The sequence below is a fragment of the Neofelis nebulosa genome, chromosome 10, assembly GCF_028018385.1.
Source record: "Neofelis nebulosa isolate mNeoNeb1 chromosome 10, mNeoNeb1.pri, whole genome shotgun sequence".
Taxonomy (NCBI): domain Eukaryota; kingdom Metazoa; phylum Chordata; class Mammalia; order Carnivora; family Felidae; genus Neofelis; species Neofelis nebulosa.
This window is the reverse complement of record NC_080791.1, coordinates 96,549,320-96,565,177: the sequence shown is the minus strand read 5'-3', so window position 1 is coordinate 96,565,177 and position 15,858 is coordinate 96,549,320. Positions and strand designations below refer to the sequence as shown.

General features: G+C 54.2%; 1 protein-coding gene across 2 annotated transcripts; it reads right to left on the bottom strand.

The window, feature by feature from the left end:
• Window positions 1-477: 477 nt before the first annotated feature.
• ACCS (1-aminocyclopropane-1-carboxylate synthase homolog (inactive)) lies at window positions 478-15,775 on the bottom strand. 2 transcript variants are annotated; one of them, XM_058688721.1, is made up of 16 exons: window positions 15,401-15,775; window positions 14,044-14,334; window positions 12,904-12,963; window positions 10,808-10,878; window positions 9,567-9,636; window positions 9,006-9,072; window positions 6,919-7,016; window positions 6,309-6,386; window positions 5,506-5,606; window positions 4,796-4,885; window positions 3,081-3,126; window positions 2,830-2,971; window positions 1,186-1,328; window positions 918-1,071; window positions 709-802; window positions 478-553 (listed from the first exon to the last, which is right to left on the bottom strand). In XM_058688721.1, exons 2-16 carry the CDS (start codon window positions 14,332-14,334, stop codon window positions 523-525), a joined length of 1,536 nt encoding a protein of 511 aa, XP_058544704.1. In that variant the 5' UTR covers window positions 15,401-15,775; the 3' UTR covers window positions 478-522. The 2 variants fall into 2 exon arrangements, with proteins under 2 accessions (XP_058544704.1, XP_058544705.1); XM_058688722.1 differs by lacking the exon at window positions 15,401-15,775 and adding an exon at window positions 15,142-15,269.
• Between the last annotated feature and the right edge of the window lie 83 nt (window positions 15,776-15,858).

The following is a 15,858-nucleotide window of genomic DNA, read 5'->3' as shown; positions in this document are numbered from 1 at the left end:
TTGCATGCGTAGGGTGGAAAGCCTTGGTTCAAGGTCTAGCCCGTATCCCCCCCCAGTCATGGCTAGATCACTCAGGTTTGAGATCATCAGTGAGGGCAGCTCCCTGCCAGGAAGGAGGAGGGAGAGAAGTTCTTCCTGATCACCAGCACAGGGTCCTCTTCACCACGGCCCAAGCGGAGGCCCGTCCCAGGTCCCAGGTGTACTGTGGGCCCACACATCCTAACGTGGGGAGAACAATCTGAACACACAGAATTAATTCCTTTCGCCTAGCAGTTCGGGGATTATCACTCTTGTTTATTTCGGGGGGCATATTCTCTCTCATGTGTGTTGCTCCTCTAACTTGTTTCCCTGGCAACAAAGAAGAAGGAAGAAAGAAGGTACGCGTTGTTTTGTTCTCACATCCTGGGAGGGGTGGGTCCTAAGGGCTGTGGTTAGCAGCAGTCGCGACTCCTCCATTCAGCAAATTACAGCCGAGGCTTCTAGTTTCTCCCAGTCTTGTTTAATAGAGGGGGTGGGGCTGAGTCAAAGCACCCCTGGAGGAGTCTCACCGCCACTGAGAGAGGCAAGCAATGGTTCTTCTTCAGGGCCAAGGCCAAGTCAGGTACCCTCCTGGCAAACGGCTCGCCCCCGCCAGTCTTCACAGCCCCAAATGGGTCAGATTGGTGGCGACTGCCAGGTCCTGCGGTCACCAGGCAACCACCAGCTCACCTGCGCTGGTTCCCTGACTCCTGGCTCTGACAGGAAGCGGGGTCATCTGGCACCTGGGATTTGCCCTCCAGCACCTGCCGGACCCTCTGCATCCCTGGGAAGAAGGGACAGCTGCATTGGCACGGAGAGCTGGGCGGCAGGATGCACGAGCTAAGGACCGGAGGAGGGAAGGCAGACCGAAGGGTGTGTGAGGAGGCGAGATCGCTTACCCAGGCAAAGCCGGTGGGCCTTGTCCGAGAAGACCAAGCGGAACCAGCCAGGCTCTTTACACTGGAAGGCTTTGCCACAGGACAGCAGTACCTTGTTGTCCAAAAAGCGGCGCCAAAGCAGCATTTCCTCCTTAAAGGTGGCCTCGGGCAGGTACTGGGAGGGGGGGAGGGGCTCAGGATGCAAATGGGACAGCCCTGCCCCTCAGCTGCTGGAGGGAGGCCTAAACTCCCTCCCAGCCTGCAGCACCAACCCCGCCACCTGCATTACCTTCCTCAGGTCAACCCAGATGAAGAAGCCTGCCCCACGGCAGAGGAAGGGGATCCCCAGGGCCCGGAGCTCTCCTGCGACATAGGTGTGGGCAGCCTTGAGCCGGGCATGGTTCTCAGGTAGGTACACCTGGTTGATCCAGTCTGGGTACAAAGAGAGGCCAAAACACAAAACTCTCATCAATCCTTCACTCTGTCCCAGGAGTGTAAACACTGACAACAAAAAGGCCAGGACCCTTCCTCCAGCTGGATGATGGGGGCGATGGAAATATTCAGTATCAGTACAAAGCACCTGAAATCCAGATACCTGGCCTGACAGCTACCTGTCCCGCAGACACAAAGTCCCTCAGGATGTGGATCCTACCGGAGGGGTGGCCCACTCACAGAGCAATGCTTCCGACTCACAGAGGCTGAGGTTCAGGTCCCAGCCTGTCCGCTGACAACTTGTGGGGCCTTGAGCAACTTCACCCCCCCATCCTCACCTTTTTTTATTAACTTTCCGTGGTGTCCAGTTTGATGAGTTTTAACACATGTGCAGATTTGTGTAAATCCCCCCACCCCCCCCCCCCCACAAGCAGGACACCAACAGTTCCCTCGCCCCACAGAACACCCTCATGCCGTTTGTAGTCCCGCCTCCCCCGTGGCCCCACAACCACTGGCCTGTTCTCCGTCACTCTACTTTTGCCCTTTCCAGAACGGCACATAAGTAGAATTACACATCACGTCACCTTTTGAGACTGGCCTCTTTCCCTCAGCACAATGCCTTTGAGCTCAGCCTGCGTTGCCTTGGATTTTATGCCAGAGTTGTATTCCATTGTGCGGATGGGCCACAGTCTGTTCCCCTGTTCATGCCCACAAGGACGTTGCGGGGGGCGGGTTCCAGCGTGGGGTGATTGTGGACAAAGCAGCTATAAATATTCACGTAGTGGGTTTCGGGTGACCGTAAGGGTAAAGAGCTAGGGGAGGGATCGCTGGGCCGTTTGGTAAGCGTGTGTTTAACTTCGCGTGTGTTTAACTTCGTAAGCAATGGCCAATTGCTTTGCAAAGTGGCCACGCCTTCCTGCATTCCCAGGGTGGCCCGTGAGAGTTCCAGCTGCTGCACACCCTCGCCGACCTTGATGGTGTCGCTATTTTTTTTTAAATTATAGCTGCTACAGCAGGTGTATGGTATCTGGTCCTCCTGTCCTCATCTACAAAATACCAGGGAAAATACAGGAATATCTGCTCCTGGATTCAGGGGAGGGACAAATGAGCTGGTGCACTGAGAACCTCTAGCAGGGCTCAATAAACGGTGGCAATTACAGACCACCTTTGCTGTCTACACTGAGAGAGACTTGCCTTAGAACCATTTTCCCTCTGTAGCTTCTACTTTTTCTAAGTGCTCACAGCTAATAGCAATGGGTTCACACTGACCAAGCGCCTCTCTACGCCAGGTGCTATCGCTAATTCACAAGTCACACTAACTGAGGTTTGGGGAGGCGAAGGAAGGTGCCACACAGCTGGGGAGTGCCCGAGTCAGGTCACTGGGACTTCCAACTGCCACCCTGAATTCTTTTCATGAGAGAAGCACCCATGATGCCTGGCCAGTCCCCAACGGACTACAACCTTCCCCCCAGTTCTCAAGTGACCGGGCCCAGGCAGTCACCACGGTCCCGGAGCAGCTGTGCCATCTGGTACTGGACCAAGCCACTGAGGCCGTGATAGCGGCAGAGGGAAGCCACCGCAGTGGCCACGTCCCGGTTCTCTGTGTACAGCGTGCCGAAGCGGAGCCCAGACATCCCGAAGTCCTGCAGGAGAAAGGCACCCGGTGGCCATCCCGCCACACAGGAAGCTGGTTCCACCCACCTCTCTGCCCTCTCACCTCCCCGACACCCCCGAGGCCATACAGGAACCTACCTTGCTGGTGGCCCACATTACATGGGTCCTCTGGGGGTCAGGCAACCTGCAGAGAGCACAGTGCGGGAACATGGGAACACAGATCCACCACAAAGGCTCATACACGTTCGGCTGAACAAATGAGATGGGTGGGCGAATTTGGTTCCGGTTCTTACGTGAAGCTCCGGTTTCATCTCTTGAATCAGCAATTCCTACACATCCTTTAGAGCAAGAGTCGGCAGGCATAGCCTGCAGGCTAAACCCAGCCCACTGCCTGTTTCCGTAAATAAAGCTTTCCTGGAACACAGCCATGCTTCTTCGTGTGCATACCGTCGATGATTGCATTCATGCTGTATGGCAGTTGAGGGAGAGACCGTATGGCCTATAAAGCCTTAAATATTTGCCATCTGACCCAAAAAACATTTGCCAATCCCTGATCTGGAGCATAGCTCGAGTTCTACTTCCTCAAACACACTTCTCTGACCACCTCCCCGTAGACGGGGCCAACGGAGGACCCTAAGGAGATCCCCTCACAGCTCCCCAGACTTCTCCTTCTTAGCACTTCTCACGGCCACAATCAAAGCACTGTGTATTTAGCTGCTAACGTTTTCCTGGCTAGAAACAGAAGTTCCACCCAAGAGGGGCCTATGCCTTTCCTGCTCACTGTTGTATCCCAGTGCCTGGCACAATGACTGGCACAGAGTAGATGGCAAGTCACTGTTTCTCTGTGTCTCACTTTCCTAACCCATAAACAAACAGAAGCGACAACTGTCTACCTGGCCTGAGGACTAGCCGAGAGAACCAATGGAAAGGACTTCACAGGGTCAACAGGTCTGAACAAGCATCAGGAACCGTTAGAATCTCTGAATGTCGGATTTGCAGACTTTACAGATGATCTGGTCTAAGAGTCTCCAAAGCTGTTTTAGCCACAAATGTTTGGCTTATACCAAATCCAATGAAAGAGCCCAAACAGCTGGAAGTGCTTGGCACGTGCCTGGGGCTGCAGAAGGATTTGCTGAGTGACCAACTGAGTGAGTGAATGCATGAGTGAGTGAATGCGTGAGTGAGGGAGTAAGTGAATGAGTGAATGAGTGAGGAAGTGAACGAGTGAGTCAGTGAATGAGTGAGGGAGTGAGGGAACAAACAACTGAGGGAGGGAGGGAGTGAGGGAGGGAGTAAGTGAATGAGGGAGTAAGTGAATGAGGGAGTGAGTGAATGAGGGAGGGAGTGAGGAAACAAACAACTGAGGGAGGGAGTGAATGAGGGAGGGAGTGGAGTGAGGGAGGGAGTAAGTGAATGAGGGAGGGAGTGAATGAGGGAGGGAGTGAATGAGGGAGGGAGTGAATGAGGGAGGGAGTGAACGACTGAGTAAATGAATGAATGAATGAGAGGGTAAATGAATGGGTAAGTGAGTGAGTGAATGGATAAAGCTAGAGCTACTCTGGAAAACAGCAAAGAAGGCCAGTTCCCACCCTCGCAGCACCACCCTCCCCCCACCAGGAATCCTATGGCCCGGCCCCTCCTTGGGGCCCTACGGAAACCCCACAGAACAATGTGAAAACCCATGATGCAGCCTGGCTTCCCATGTTCTCCTTAGGGGATCTGAGGACGGTGGGATTAGCTGGATGTGAGAGGAAATGAACTTAGGCCACATCCTGAGGGCCGAGCCACAAGGGGCCAGGGCACCGTGGGGGACTGGGGGGCTGGCAGAGTCAGATTTGGTGGGGCAGCCTCACCCTTCCAGGCTTAGGACGCTGTGGTACCCCGCTGACTTCTCAAACACGGACAGCATGTAGACCTCATCCACCATCACGTGCAGCTTGTGCCTGGAGGAGAGAGCTTGGTTTGCAGGCCAAATAGGTCCCCCGGGGTGGGGGAAGCAATGAATCAGAAATCCAAGGGGACCACAGTCTGGCCCAGGGTTACCAAACTTTCTTCCAGAGACACCCTTCTTATGCCTGTTTCTTCAAACAGGAAGCCGCACACACAAAGCAGACGGCAGTGGGGCTTTCGGAGCACTGTCTGGGAGAGGCGGAGAGGCCGTGGGACCTCCACAAAGGAGACGAATAAGTGCAAAACAGTTACGTACGGACAGACCCAGATTCAAGTCTGGCTCCACTCCTTGCTCAGCAAACTGGGGATAATGACAGTGTGATAATAGGGTGACCGGGAGGATTACAGGAGACACAGCACATGAAGCGCTTAGCAGGGTACCTGGCCCCTACAGCCTATACGCTGAATGACAGCTGTTGTTATAACAAGAAAGAGAGAAAGAGAGAGAAGCGGCATCCCACAAATCCCTGCTTCCCCACCCCACTGGGGGGGAAGGACCAAAGCGGGTGGGAGCCCACAGTGGAGGGAACAGGGTAGAAGGGCCTGTACCAAAGCCTGCGTCAGTTTCCTGATCCGCCGGCACGTTTTATGGGGGGACTGCAAGGTGCCTCACCTCTTGGCAAATTCCAAGTAGTCCCGCAGCTCTCCTGGGGAGTAGATGTCACCCAGAGGGTTCTGGGGGTTGATGAGGATGAGGCCTTTGACCTTCACACCCTGAAACCATCAGTGGGGCAGGAAACCCTCAGCTCTTCCTGAAGGCCAGAGCCACACGGTCCCACTAGATGGGGCTGGTTGCTGGGCAGGCTCCCAGGGAAATGTGATGGGAATGTGTTCACCACCCAATGTGGAGTGAACAAAGGCAGAGAATTACACGTCTGTAGCATGGGGTCAACCAGGAAAGGAAACAAAGGCAGAGAACAAAGCCCAGAGGCAAATATGCCCAAAGGGTAAAGGTTGCCTTTGTTGGTAGAATAGTGGGTGGGGGTTTTCACTTTTAGAATTCCTACATGCACAGCGCTAATGACCTCGGACTAGAAAGGAACCACAGGAGTGGTACTTGTCTCTGCCTTTCTTCAGGAGGTCCCCTCAAGGCAAGAGGAGAATCAGGTCCTCAAATCATCAGGGAGACTGCTCAGCTACAGACAGCTAGGTTCCACACCTGACCACAAAATCAAAATAGGGTGGTAGAGGCGGGGGTGTTAATCAAGTTCCCTGGTTGACTCTTTGTACACAGAGGTCTCAGGGTCTTTCTCCAGTGAGAAGACCCTCTTTGGGCAGGCTCCTACTTGACCCCCCGACACCCCATCCCCATCAGGGAGTGCCAACCCACTCCCAGGATGAGATCAGCCACAGGAAGTCTGTTGTCCTGCTTAGACCCACCCACTCCCAGCCTTGGGTTTGATATGACCTCCAGACCTCAAAGTTAGCTCTTTGCAGGGCCATCTCCAGCGTCTCCACTGTGAGCTGGAAGGGGCGTGTGTCCAGCCCAGTGACCTAGACAAAGATGGAGAAAAGCCACCAGCCAAATTCAGGGATCCCCTAAACCTGAACTTCTGGGGCCTCTCCAACCCTTGTCATCTCTAGCCTCCCCAGTGCAGTTTCTGAAAAAAAAAGACACAGATAGGCTCACTCTCCTCATTGCCACCAACCCCCACCCCATCACGTCAGGGACACTTCATCACTCTTAGTTGGGAAGAGGCCCGAGAGACACTCTGATTGGGGTCCAAGAACCTTCATGTTGAGGTCTTCTCTGCCCCATCCTCACCCCACCATTTTGATGTAGTCTCCCTGGGACTGCCCTTGGCTTCTACATTGACCCCAGAGCTCTCAAAACCAGGACTTGGAGAACCCCTGGGGAACCCAGGTATGGACAGTCATGGGCAACAGAAGGCTCCACTTCCTTGCAGCCATAACCCCAAAGCCCTCAGCACGGACTTCTTCTCATGTCCACCCTCAAATTCATAGAGAGAAAAGTCTTCCTCTATAGGAAGGCGTGGGTCCTGCCTGGGGTCCCAGGAGCTCTTACCTCACTGTCCAGATAGACACAGACCAGTCGGACGCCGCTATAGAGATAGACGTGCTGTGTGATGGCTCCATAGTAAGGGGCAGGGATCAGGAACGCCTCTGAGGGCAGGAGTGGGCCAGGGTCTGTCACTCTCTGGCCCGAATGCCCCAATCCCCCCAACCAAAGGCTCCACACGTCTCCCAGACTTCCACGTCCTCAGGGGAACAGTGGAGGCACACTGTGTCTCTCAACTCTCAAGCTCTAATACTGGATCCACTGAGATCAGTCCCTTTGCTGATAATCAATAGCCAACATTTACTCAACACTTACTACGTGCTGGGAACTGTGTTAAACGTGCCCTTGCGTGTTAGCTCATTTGGTCCTCGCTATCGCTCTGTAATGTCAGTAACCTTACTGATGAGCAAACTGAACCTCAGAGGATCCCTCTAAAGCACTCAACGTGCTGGGTCACTCCAAGAAGACAGGGATCCACTGAGTTGAAGCTGCAGGGTGATCTGGACTGGACAAATGGACACACTTGAGAGCAGAAAGAACGGCCCAGAGATAGAGTGGGTTCGGGAGGAGTGGATATTCCCCCTCTGGGCACATTGGAACCAAAGGCTGAGACGGCATGCTGGGGAGGGGGTATCATCCAGAAGACCCCAGCTGTGGATGGGGGCGGGGGGTGGTTGGTGATGACCGCCAAGGTCTATCATAATGCAGAGCAAAGGCATTCCTCCAGTTCTGGGGAGGACACATGGTCAGGCCGCCTTCCCCTAACCCCCCGCCTGCCCCACTCGCAGCTCTGGGAGGGACAGCCTTCGTCCTACATGTTCCCTACCCCAGCCGCAGGGAGTGGACGGGAGGTAAACAAGGCACCCAAGCGAGCACATCCACTGGCTGGCCAGAAGCCCATCACGTGCTCTCTCTCATGACTTTGCTCTAGGAAGCACAGACGCTCATCAGATGAGAATGAGCACCTGGACAGAAAGGTCACGTGCAGTGGGAGCTGGGGCAGCTACACTGGGCCATGCGGGAGCTGAGAAAGGTCCGGAGAGAGGCTCACATATAAAAAGGGGAGGAAGAGGAACTATATACCCCAATGAGAGATGGACAGTGTGACACCAATCCCGTTCTTGACTGTTCTAGAATGGGTAGGAAATTGCCTATTATATCCTTGCAATGAATCTTCTTTTTGTGGTTCGAGTCCTGGTTACGAGCTCTGTGTGTGTATGAATTTGACAGGTTACTTAACCCCCTGTGCCTTCATGTCCTCATCTGTGAAATGGGGCTGACACAGAACCTGCCTCCGAGGGAGGTACTGAGGATTAAATGACGGACTAGGTGTAAAGCCTTAGGCCAGTGCCTGCAACACGGTATTCGGTCAGTAATTGTTACCAGTATAATCACTGCTAGTTAAGCTACGGTGAGTAGGTCTGGTCTCTCTGTTCTGGCGACAATAACCCCTGACCATGACCTGTTCTCAATCTGACTTTGGCTCCTGTTTCAGACACTGCTGGTGGCCTACTCAACAGCCACTCCAACTTTCTTGCGAAGAGAGCATCAGATTTCCCAGATATGGCCAGCAATAAGTCCGAGGAAGGTGGGAGGGAAGGAAAGATGGCCTTTCGCCAGCCCCTGAGGATAAACCATGTTTGGTTTAAGCCAACCGTGGTTCTTAATCCCGTTTTTCAGGGACTGCTTCAGGAATGGGTTTGAGAGTCAGTTCTGGCCAGTAAGACATAAGGGGAGCCCTGCTGGGACTCTTTTGGGAAAGTCCTGCACCCTCCCAATAAGAAAGACACAGGCAAGGCACCACCTCATCCCTTCCTTCCTGCCTTAGGACACACTGTCATGTAAGGAGGCCATAGCATCACACGACAGGAAAAACCAAGGTCATGGCAGAGAGAAGCCCAGAACCCTGGCATCAGTTGACCTCCCCTGAAACTGCCAACATCCGGTATCTTGTCAAAGTGCTAATTCGCCCCCTGCCGTCTAGCAGTCTACTATGGCCCAAAGCATTCCGGTGCAGCCTGCAAAGACAGGCGGCTGTGGACACGGCAGGCGGAGGGCAGCCCCCAGTGTTGAGCAGCCCACAGTTTACTTACCCCCCACCTCACACAGCACTGTGGCCAGAGCAGAGAAGAGAGAGGCACAGCCGTTCAGAACCACCACCTGAGGGTGACACATCCACACAAGAAAGATGAATAACCTGTGCAAGTGGAAGCAAGGACCTATGGCTGTATCCGGGCTGGCACAGAGGGACGGCCAGGCCCCACCTCGGGGCCCTCTGGGGCTCTGTCACAGCACGGTCCCAGAGGCAGCCACAGGCCCCTCCTGACTAAAGCCGGGCACGTTTGTGTGGCTTATTCTTTGGTCGATGCTCTAGATCAACAGAGCAAGGAAGAGGGAGCTGGTCGCCTAGAGGGTCTTGCCCAAAGGTGTCGAGGCAACAAGGAACCACAGAACCAAGTGGAGCAGAAATTACATCCCAGTTATATCCCAAATATCTAGGGTGAGGAGGAAAGGGGGAGGGGGTATTCCTAATTCCACCTGGAAACAAGTCAAAACTGAGTGAAAGGCACATCCCAGCCCTACCTTACCCCTGGCCGGTCAAAACTTGGGGGAGGTGGGCAGAAGAGCAGAAGGCAGAGGAGGGGGCTACTCACATTCTCTGGTTTCAGGGGTGCCGGGCTCTTGCAGTAGAAAGAGAGGAATCTGGCCACTTCCTCCCGGAGGCTAAAGTTTGGACAGAGAGATGGACACTTGTCAGAGGGTCCCCAACCCACAGTCCATCCCAAAGGTCCCCTGGTGAATCTTCAGATAGCTGCCATTATCCTTCTCCACTTTCTCACGAGGGCTGTGAGGCCAGTGCTGTCTCCACATCTCGGGGCCCCCCACCCCACCACCACCCACAGGCGTAAAAACCTGCCTTCTCTGTAGTTCTAGGACCCCCGACCCACCTGATCAACTGGACTGGGTAGGATCCAGGGGGAGGGGAGGGGAGGAATATCAAAAGTAACACTCTATCTGCATGTAAATCTAGCAGATAATAATGTTATAACAATAACTGTCATCATAGTTACTGTTGCTAATAGTTATTGAGCATTTACATGACGCAGGAGTTACTTGGGGGAATTTTACTCATTTAGTCTTCATGACAACTCTATGATGTTATTATCATTATTATTATTATTATTATTATTATTATTATTATACCCATTTTACAGACAAAGAAACGGAGGCTTGAAGGAAATCAGTCACTTGCTGGCAAGCGGCAGACTCCACACTCATGCCAGTGGCCTGTGTCCAGGACCCACAATCCTAATTACTAGAAGAACGTGCACTTTGGAATCCAGTCCTGCTTGGCCGCTAAGTCCTTAGAACAGCAGGTGGCCCCTAGCAAGTGCTCAACGAGGACAAACTCCCATCTTTCCAGGAGGAAAATGCCCTAGCCAGCCCCCCCCTTCGCCCCCAGCGCTAGTTCTGGTTTCCGAGAAAGCAGGGACAAACACTCCATGCCTGAAGGCCCTCCCCGCGCCTCAGACCCAGGGAAGCCAAGCTGGGAGCTCCTGAGCTGGGCTGGGACTGGCAGAGGTACGAGTTCCCTGCAGACGCTCCAGGAGACCCCGCGATCGCCAGGTCCCCAGGACCGGCCCTCAGCCTGAGGCAGGCCCCCTCCACCTGCCCCGCTCACCTTTGGGCGGGCTAGTTGTTGTGGGGGCTACCCTGGGCATTGTACGAGGCTTGGCAGCATCTCTTGTCTCTACCCGATAAATGCCAGTGACAGCCCCCCCTCCCCCCCCCCCCCCCCAGTTATGACCACTAAAAATGTCTCCAGATGTCCTTTGTCCCCTGGGGAGCAAAACCAGCCCAGACTGAGAACCACTGGCTCGTGGCAACTACTCACAACAGATGTCCCCTCCAGTCAGGGTACTGCAGCAGAGATGGCTCCACCCGCAGCATGTCGCTCTGACTCAGCTGGGGACAGAGGGAAGAGCAGGACTGAGGGCCACGCATCCTCATGGTGACCGCCAGCACTGGACCCGCATCCACCCAGCACCAGGGCCGTTAAAGCCTGGGCTCGGTCGGCTCATCAGAGAGACTGTGACACAGCACAGGCACAGCATTCTCCTGCCCGTTCTGCAGATGAGGAAACTGAGGCTCAAAAAAGTGAGGTGACTCAGCCAAGGTCACAGAGCTAGCAAGTGGCAGAGCTGAGACAAAACCCAGAACGTCTGCCTCCTAATCCAGTGCTCTTTATGCAACACTGCCATCTAAAAAACCCAGAGGGGTGGATTTGTGGAGGCCGTGATAGGAGATCGCGCTACTCAGCTTCTCCCTGCGGTGACAGAAGGGGGTCCCAGAATCGGGTGCCATCACTTCGGTGTTGGCTCCAACTTCTGGACGGACTCGGCCTGCAGGCTCTGCTCAACATTACACTCCGGAAAGTGTGGCTGTGTCTAGACCATCCCCACCATGACCAGGTGCTGGGTTAGGAACTCCCAGGGCATCACATACACAATGTCAAGGAAAGGTAGGGGTCTTGGGGGGAGGACCCGAAGAAAAAGGGTAATCAGCCCCTTGTATATAACTCCAGCCTCTTCCCTCTCCCTGATCCCATAGAGCTGGCTGTCCAGTATGGAGTCCGCCAGCCACAGCTGCCTACAGAGCACGCGGAATGTGGCTGGCCTCAGTGGAGACACGCTGGATTTTGAAGGCTTGATATGAAAATAGTATGCAATGGGGCGCCTGGGTGGCTCGGTCGGTTAAGCGTCCAACTTCGGCTCAGGTCATGATCTCGCGGTCCGTGAGTTCGAGCCCCGCGTCGGGCTCTGGGCTGATGGCTTGGAGCCTGGAGCCTGTTTCCGATTCTGTGTCTCCCTCTCTCTCTGCCCCTCCCCCGTTCATGCTCTGTCTCTATCTCAAAAATAAATAAACGTTAAAAAAAAAAATTAAAAAAAAAAAACAGTATGCAAAATATTCTCATTTTTTTCTATTGATTACATGTTGAAATGGTCCTGTTTTTGAATATAATGGGCTAAATATGTTATTAAGATGAATCTACCAGTTGCTTTTTACTTATCTAATAGAAAAGTTTCAATTATATATGTGGCTCACATTTTATTTGTTTTGGACAGTGCAGCGGGGACCTGGAGTCAGAGAGAACGCGCCTTTTGAACCCATTCCCTACTTTCCTCTTCCCTTAGGTGTTGGATTTGTCACCTCTGGAAAGAAGTTCTTTTGGGTTAGACGTCACTCTCTCTACAATCCCCAACTCTGACTCCGTGGCCTTGGGAGACACATTTCCCAGGTATTTCCAGCGGTTTGCTAGAGAGGGCTCATACCAGCTCAAGAAATCTGCTTAATTAAGTTTCCAGGAATTTTACAAGCTGTGTTAAAAAAAAAAAAAGTCATTAAAAAAAATTAAATTATATAAATGTATAAATAAGTAAAGTGCATTAAAAAACCAACGTAATAACTCAAACATCACCATTTCTGGTTATGTTACTACATTTTTACGTGTGCCCTCGAGGTTACTTCCATCTGTGTGTCTAGACAGTGGGGACACTACCCCATGGGTGCCTCTAACACCGCTTGTCCCAAGTTGTCTGTAGGGATGTCACATCCGTACCTTGAAACCAGCCACGGTGGGAGTATTTACACTATGGGAATTGGCAAAAGCGACAAATCAGAGTCCTCCTTACCCCAGAGCCAGGTGTTAAATACTGACCTCACCTTGCTGAGTGCTCCCCACTCAGAGTAGGGACCCAGCCAGCAGGAGGCACCAAGTATGGGGAGGAGGTCTTCAAGAAGCAGGGTCAGAACAGGGAAGCGACTTGCCCAAGATCACAGAGAAAGTTGCCCCCGAGGCAGATGTGGAACCCGGGTCTCCAGACCTCAGGTGAGCAGCAGGCTCTTGTCAGGGAAGCATTCGGGGGAAGTCCAAGAGAGGACAGTTCCCTGGGAACTGGTGATACCACCCAGAGGAGCACTGAGACTTACCCGCCTGGACAGCAGGTCAAAGCAGAGTTTGTTCTCGCTGGTGCCCATGTTAATGATGCCCTGGAGACAGAGATACGGAGGCAGGGTCAACAGAGCCGAGGGGTCCCAAAAGAAGGCCCGAGGAGCCCACGGAGGCAGCAAAGCAAAGCCAAACACCGTTCCTTGCCCTTGTTCGAGCCCTACCTTCACTCAGCTCCCTGGTCCCGTCTTCCCATTTCTAAAGCTCCATTCAAATGCCATCTCCTCCAGGAAGCCCCCCGCCCAGAACCCCATCTAGAAAGGATCTTCTGATGGGGGAAGGATCCACTTCCGGACTCGTTCACACGGTTGTTGGCAGGCCTCAGTCCCTCGCCACACGGGATTCCCCACAGCACTGCCTCGTGAAAGGGCAGCTGGCTTCCCCCAGGGCAGGCGGTCCGAGGGAGAGGACGAGACACCGTGAGTACCCAAGAGGGAAGCCACAGACTTTATGACCGATTCTTGCAGGATGTGACACCCCCATATTCTGTTCATTAGAAGCCTTGAGTGTGCGCTGGACCTAGTGCCCTGCACCTGATTAGATGCTTAACAAAGATTATTACGGGATTATTTGTGACAGCTCTCCGCCCTCTGAAGGTATTATTAGAAACAGCTTATAATTGGGACAGAGAATAGTAATAATGGAGCTACCGTGTACTGGATGCTCTATTCAGCAGTGCTGTGCTAGTAACATACCTCATATTTAATTGTGACTCTGCTATAGAACAGACATCGTCATCTCAACTTAGAGGGGAACTGACGTTCAAAGAAATTAAATAAATTAGTTCAAGAATACACAACCCCTAAGTGAGACGGCTGCAGCCTGACCTCTAGTTGTGTCCCAGCTCTCAAGTTGCATGGTCGATGGGCTGTGGTCAGAATCCACAGGGGAGCTCTCCATGATTCTTGAATTCCTCCCTCACAAATCACGGTCCCCTCAATCATTAACGGGCCGTTTTCTGATCCAGACAACGAACCGGGGACTCGCTGGCTACAGCAGAAGCCTTCTTGGAGGTTAGAGGACTGTAACTCCAACCTGACAAGAGCAAGCTGGGCGCCTGCCTAGTGGTCAAGGTAGGGTATCCCACCTTGGGTTCCAGTGGGAACAGGGATTTCACTCACACTGGGGTTCTTATCCTCATCGTACTCGTCCATGTGGTAGGTCCGGTAGCCCTCCTCAGCTGAGTCCCAGAACCATTTAATGATGCTTCCTCTAGAGGACAGGTGGGAGCTGTCAGAGGACGCTGTGGCGGTAGGATCACCCCCTCCACAGAACTCTGGCAGCTTCCAGTCTGGCTTTCTAGAGCATTCTCTTTCCAGACCATCCCCATGGTTACTGTCCAGGTCCCGTGTGGAGGCTGGGCCTGGACAGGTGGTAGGTGCCTTGGATTCCTTCTGAGGCAGAGTGAACATCTGCAAAAAAGACAAAAGCATTTGAAAGCACTGAGCGTGCCTGTTCGAGGGCTTTTCGTAGCAGGGGAAATGAACTGGGAGTCGAGATCCTTCCCATTCTCCATCTGCCCCTTCCTTTACATTTATACATTCCCCACTTCCTGTGTCCCTTACTGGTTGTAACCATGTGGGCAAAGCCTTCAACAAGTAAATTCTGTTAAGGATCTATTCAGTGTCAGGGGTTGTACTTGACTCTAACGTACAGCTTATGGGAGTTCATCCTGCAGCCTAAGGGTCACCAACGTTCTTTTTCTATCCTTGCTGACCTCAATTTCCAAAAATCAGGTTAAAATTTCCTGACTTAAAGCAGAAGGAGCCTGGGGGCACCTGAGTGGCTCAGTCTGTTAAGTGTCCGACTATTGATTTGGCTCAGGTCATGATCTCAGGGTTGGTGGGTTCCGTGCTGACAGTGTGGAGCCTGCTTGGGATTCTCTGTCTCCCTCTCTCTCTGCCCCCTCCCCCGCCCCCAAGTAAATAATAAACTTAAACAACAACAACAAAAAGGCAGAAAGAGTGGGGAGTCCCAGGGGTCTTGTGGTGGTTGAAGTCAGCTGGGGTAAAGGACAGATTATTTGGTGGTCTGGAACGGATGATGGGTGGGGACTAAAGGAAGGACGCCTGGGGGTCTCGCACGTGTAGGCAGGCACCCGGGCAGAGCTCCAGGGGCCGGTCTTCACACCAGAGGGAGGGAAGCGCAGGTGCCAGGGAGGGCAGTCACCTCCTGCCAGCGGGTGTGAGCTCCTCCACTTTGTAAGGCAGTTTCCTCACCTGCCGAGCAGGGCAGCAGCGAGGCTAGAAGTAGATAAAGCGCTTAGAACAAAGCCTGGCTCATGGCTGCAGTTCAGTGAAGTGTTATTACAGCTCCTCGCGCGCAGTCCCCCAGTCCTGAAGCAAGCCCGCACGCCAAGTGACGGGTGACGGCCAGCGGCCCTGAACCCCAGGGTTAAACACGGTTAACCCCGCGGTTAAACACTGCTCCACGCAGCGCCTCCCCTCCCCAAGTGGCCGGGCTCTCCCGGGCGCTCACCTCGCTCCCCCCGACAGCGCAGGCCGGCGGACGGGCGGCGCGGGCGGACGCCGAGCGGGAGCGCAGGGCCGCGGCTCCGGCCGTCGCGCCACCGGGCCTCCGCGTTGCGCCAGGGGCGGACGCCGCGGTGGGACGGCCGAGGCCTGGGCGGGCGGCGGAGCCTCGCGAGACGAGACGGCGGAGCTTCCGGGACGAGGACGCTTGAGCCGCCCCGGGGCTGCGAGACGGAGGCGTGGACGCCTGCGGACGATCCCCGAGCCCGCGTGGAGGGCTGCCCTGCAAGGCGGGACCGCAGCCCCGGAGCCGCGCTGGGGAGGCGGGCGCTGGCGCGGCGGAGCCGTGAGCCCCGGGGCCTCTTCCTCCGCCCGGACCCGCCCTCCGGCGCCGGCGCCGGGCTTCCGTGTAGCGGGCGCACCGGGACCCCCTCCCCGACCCCGCCCCTCCCGGTGCCGACCCCC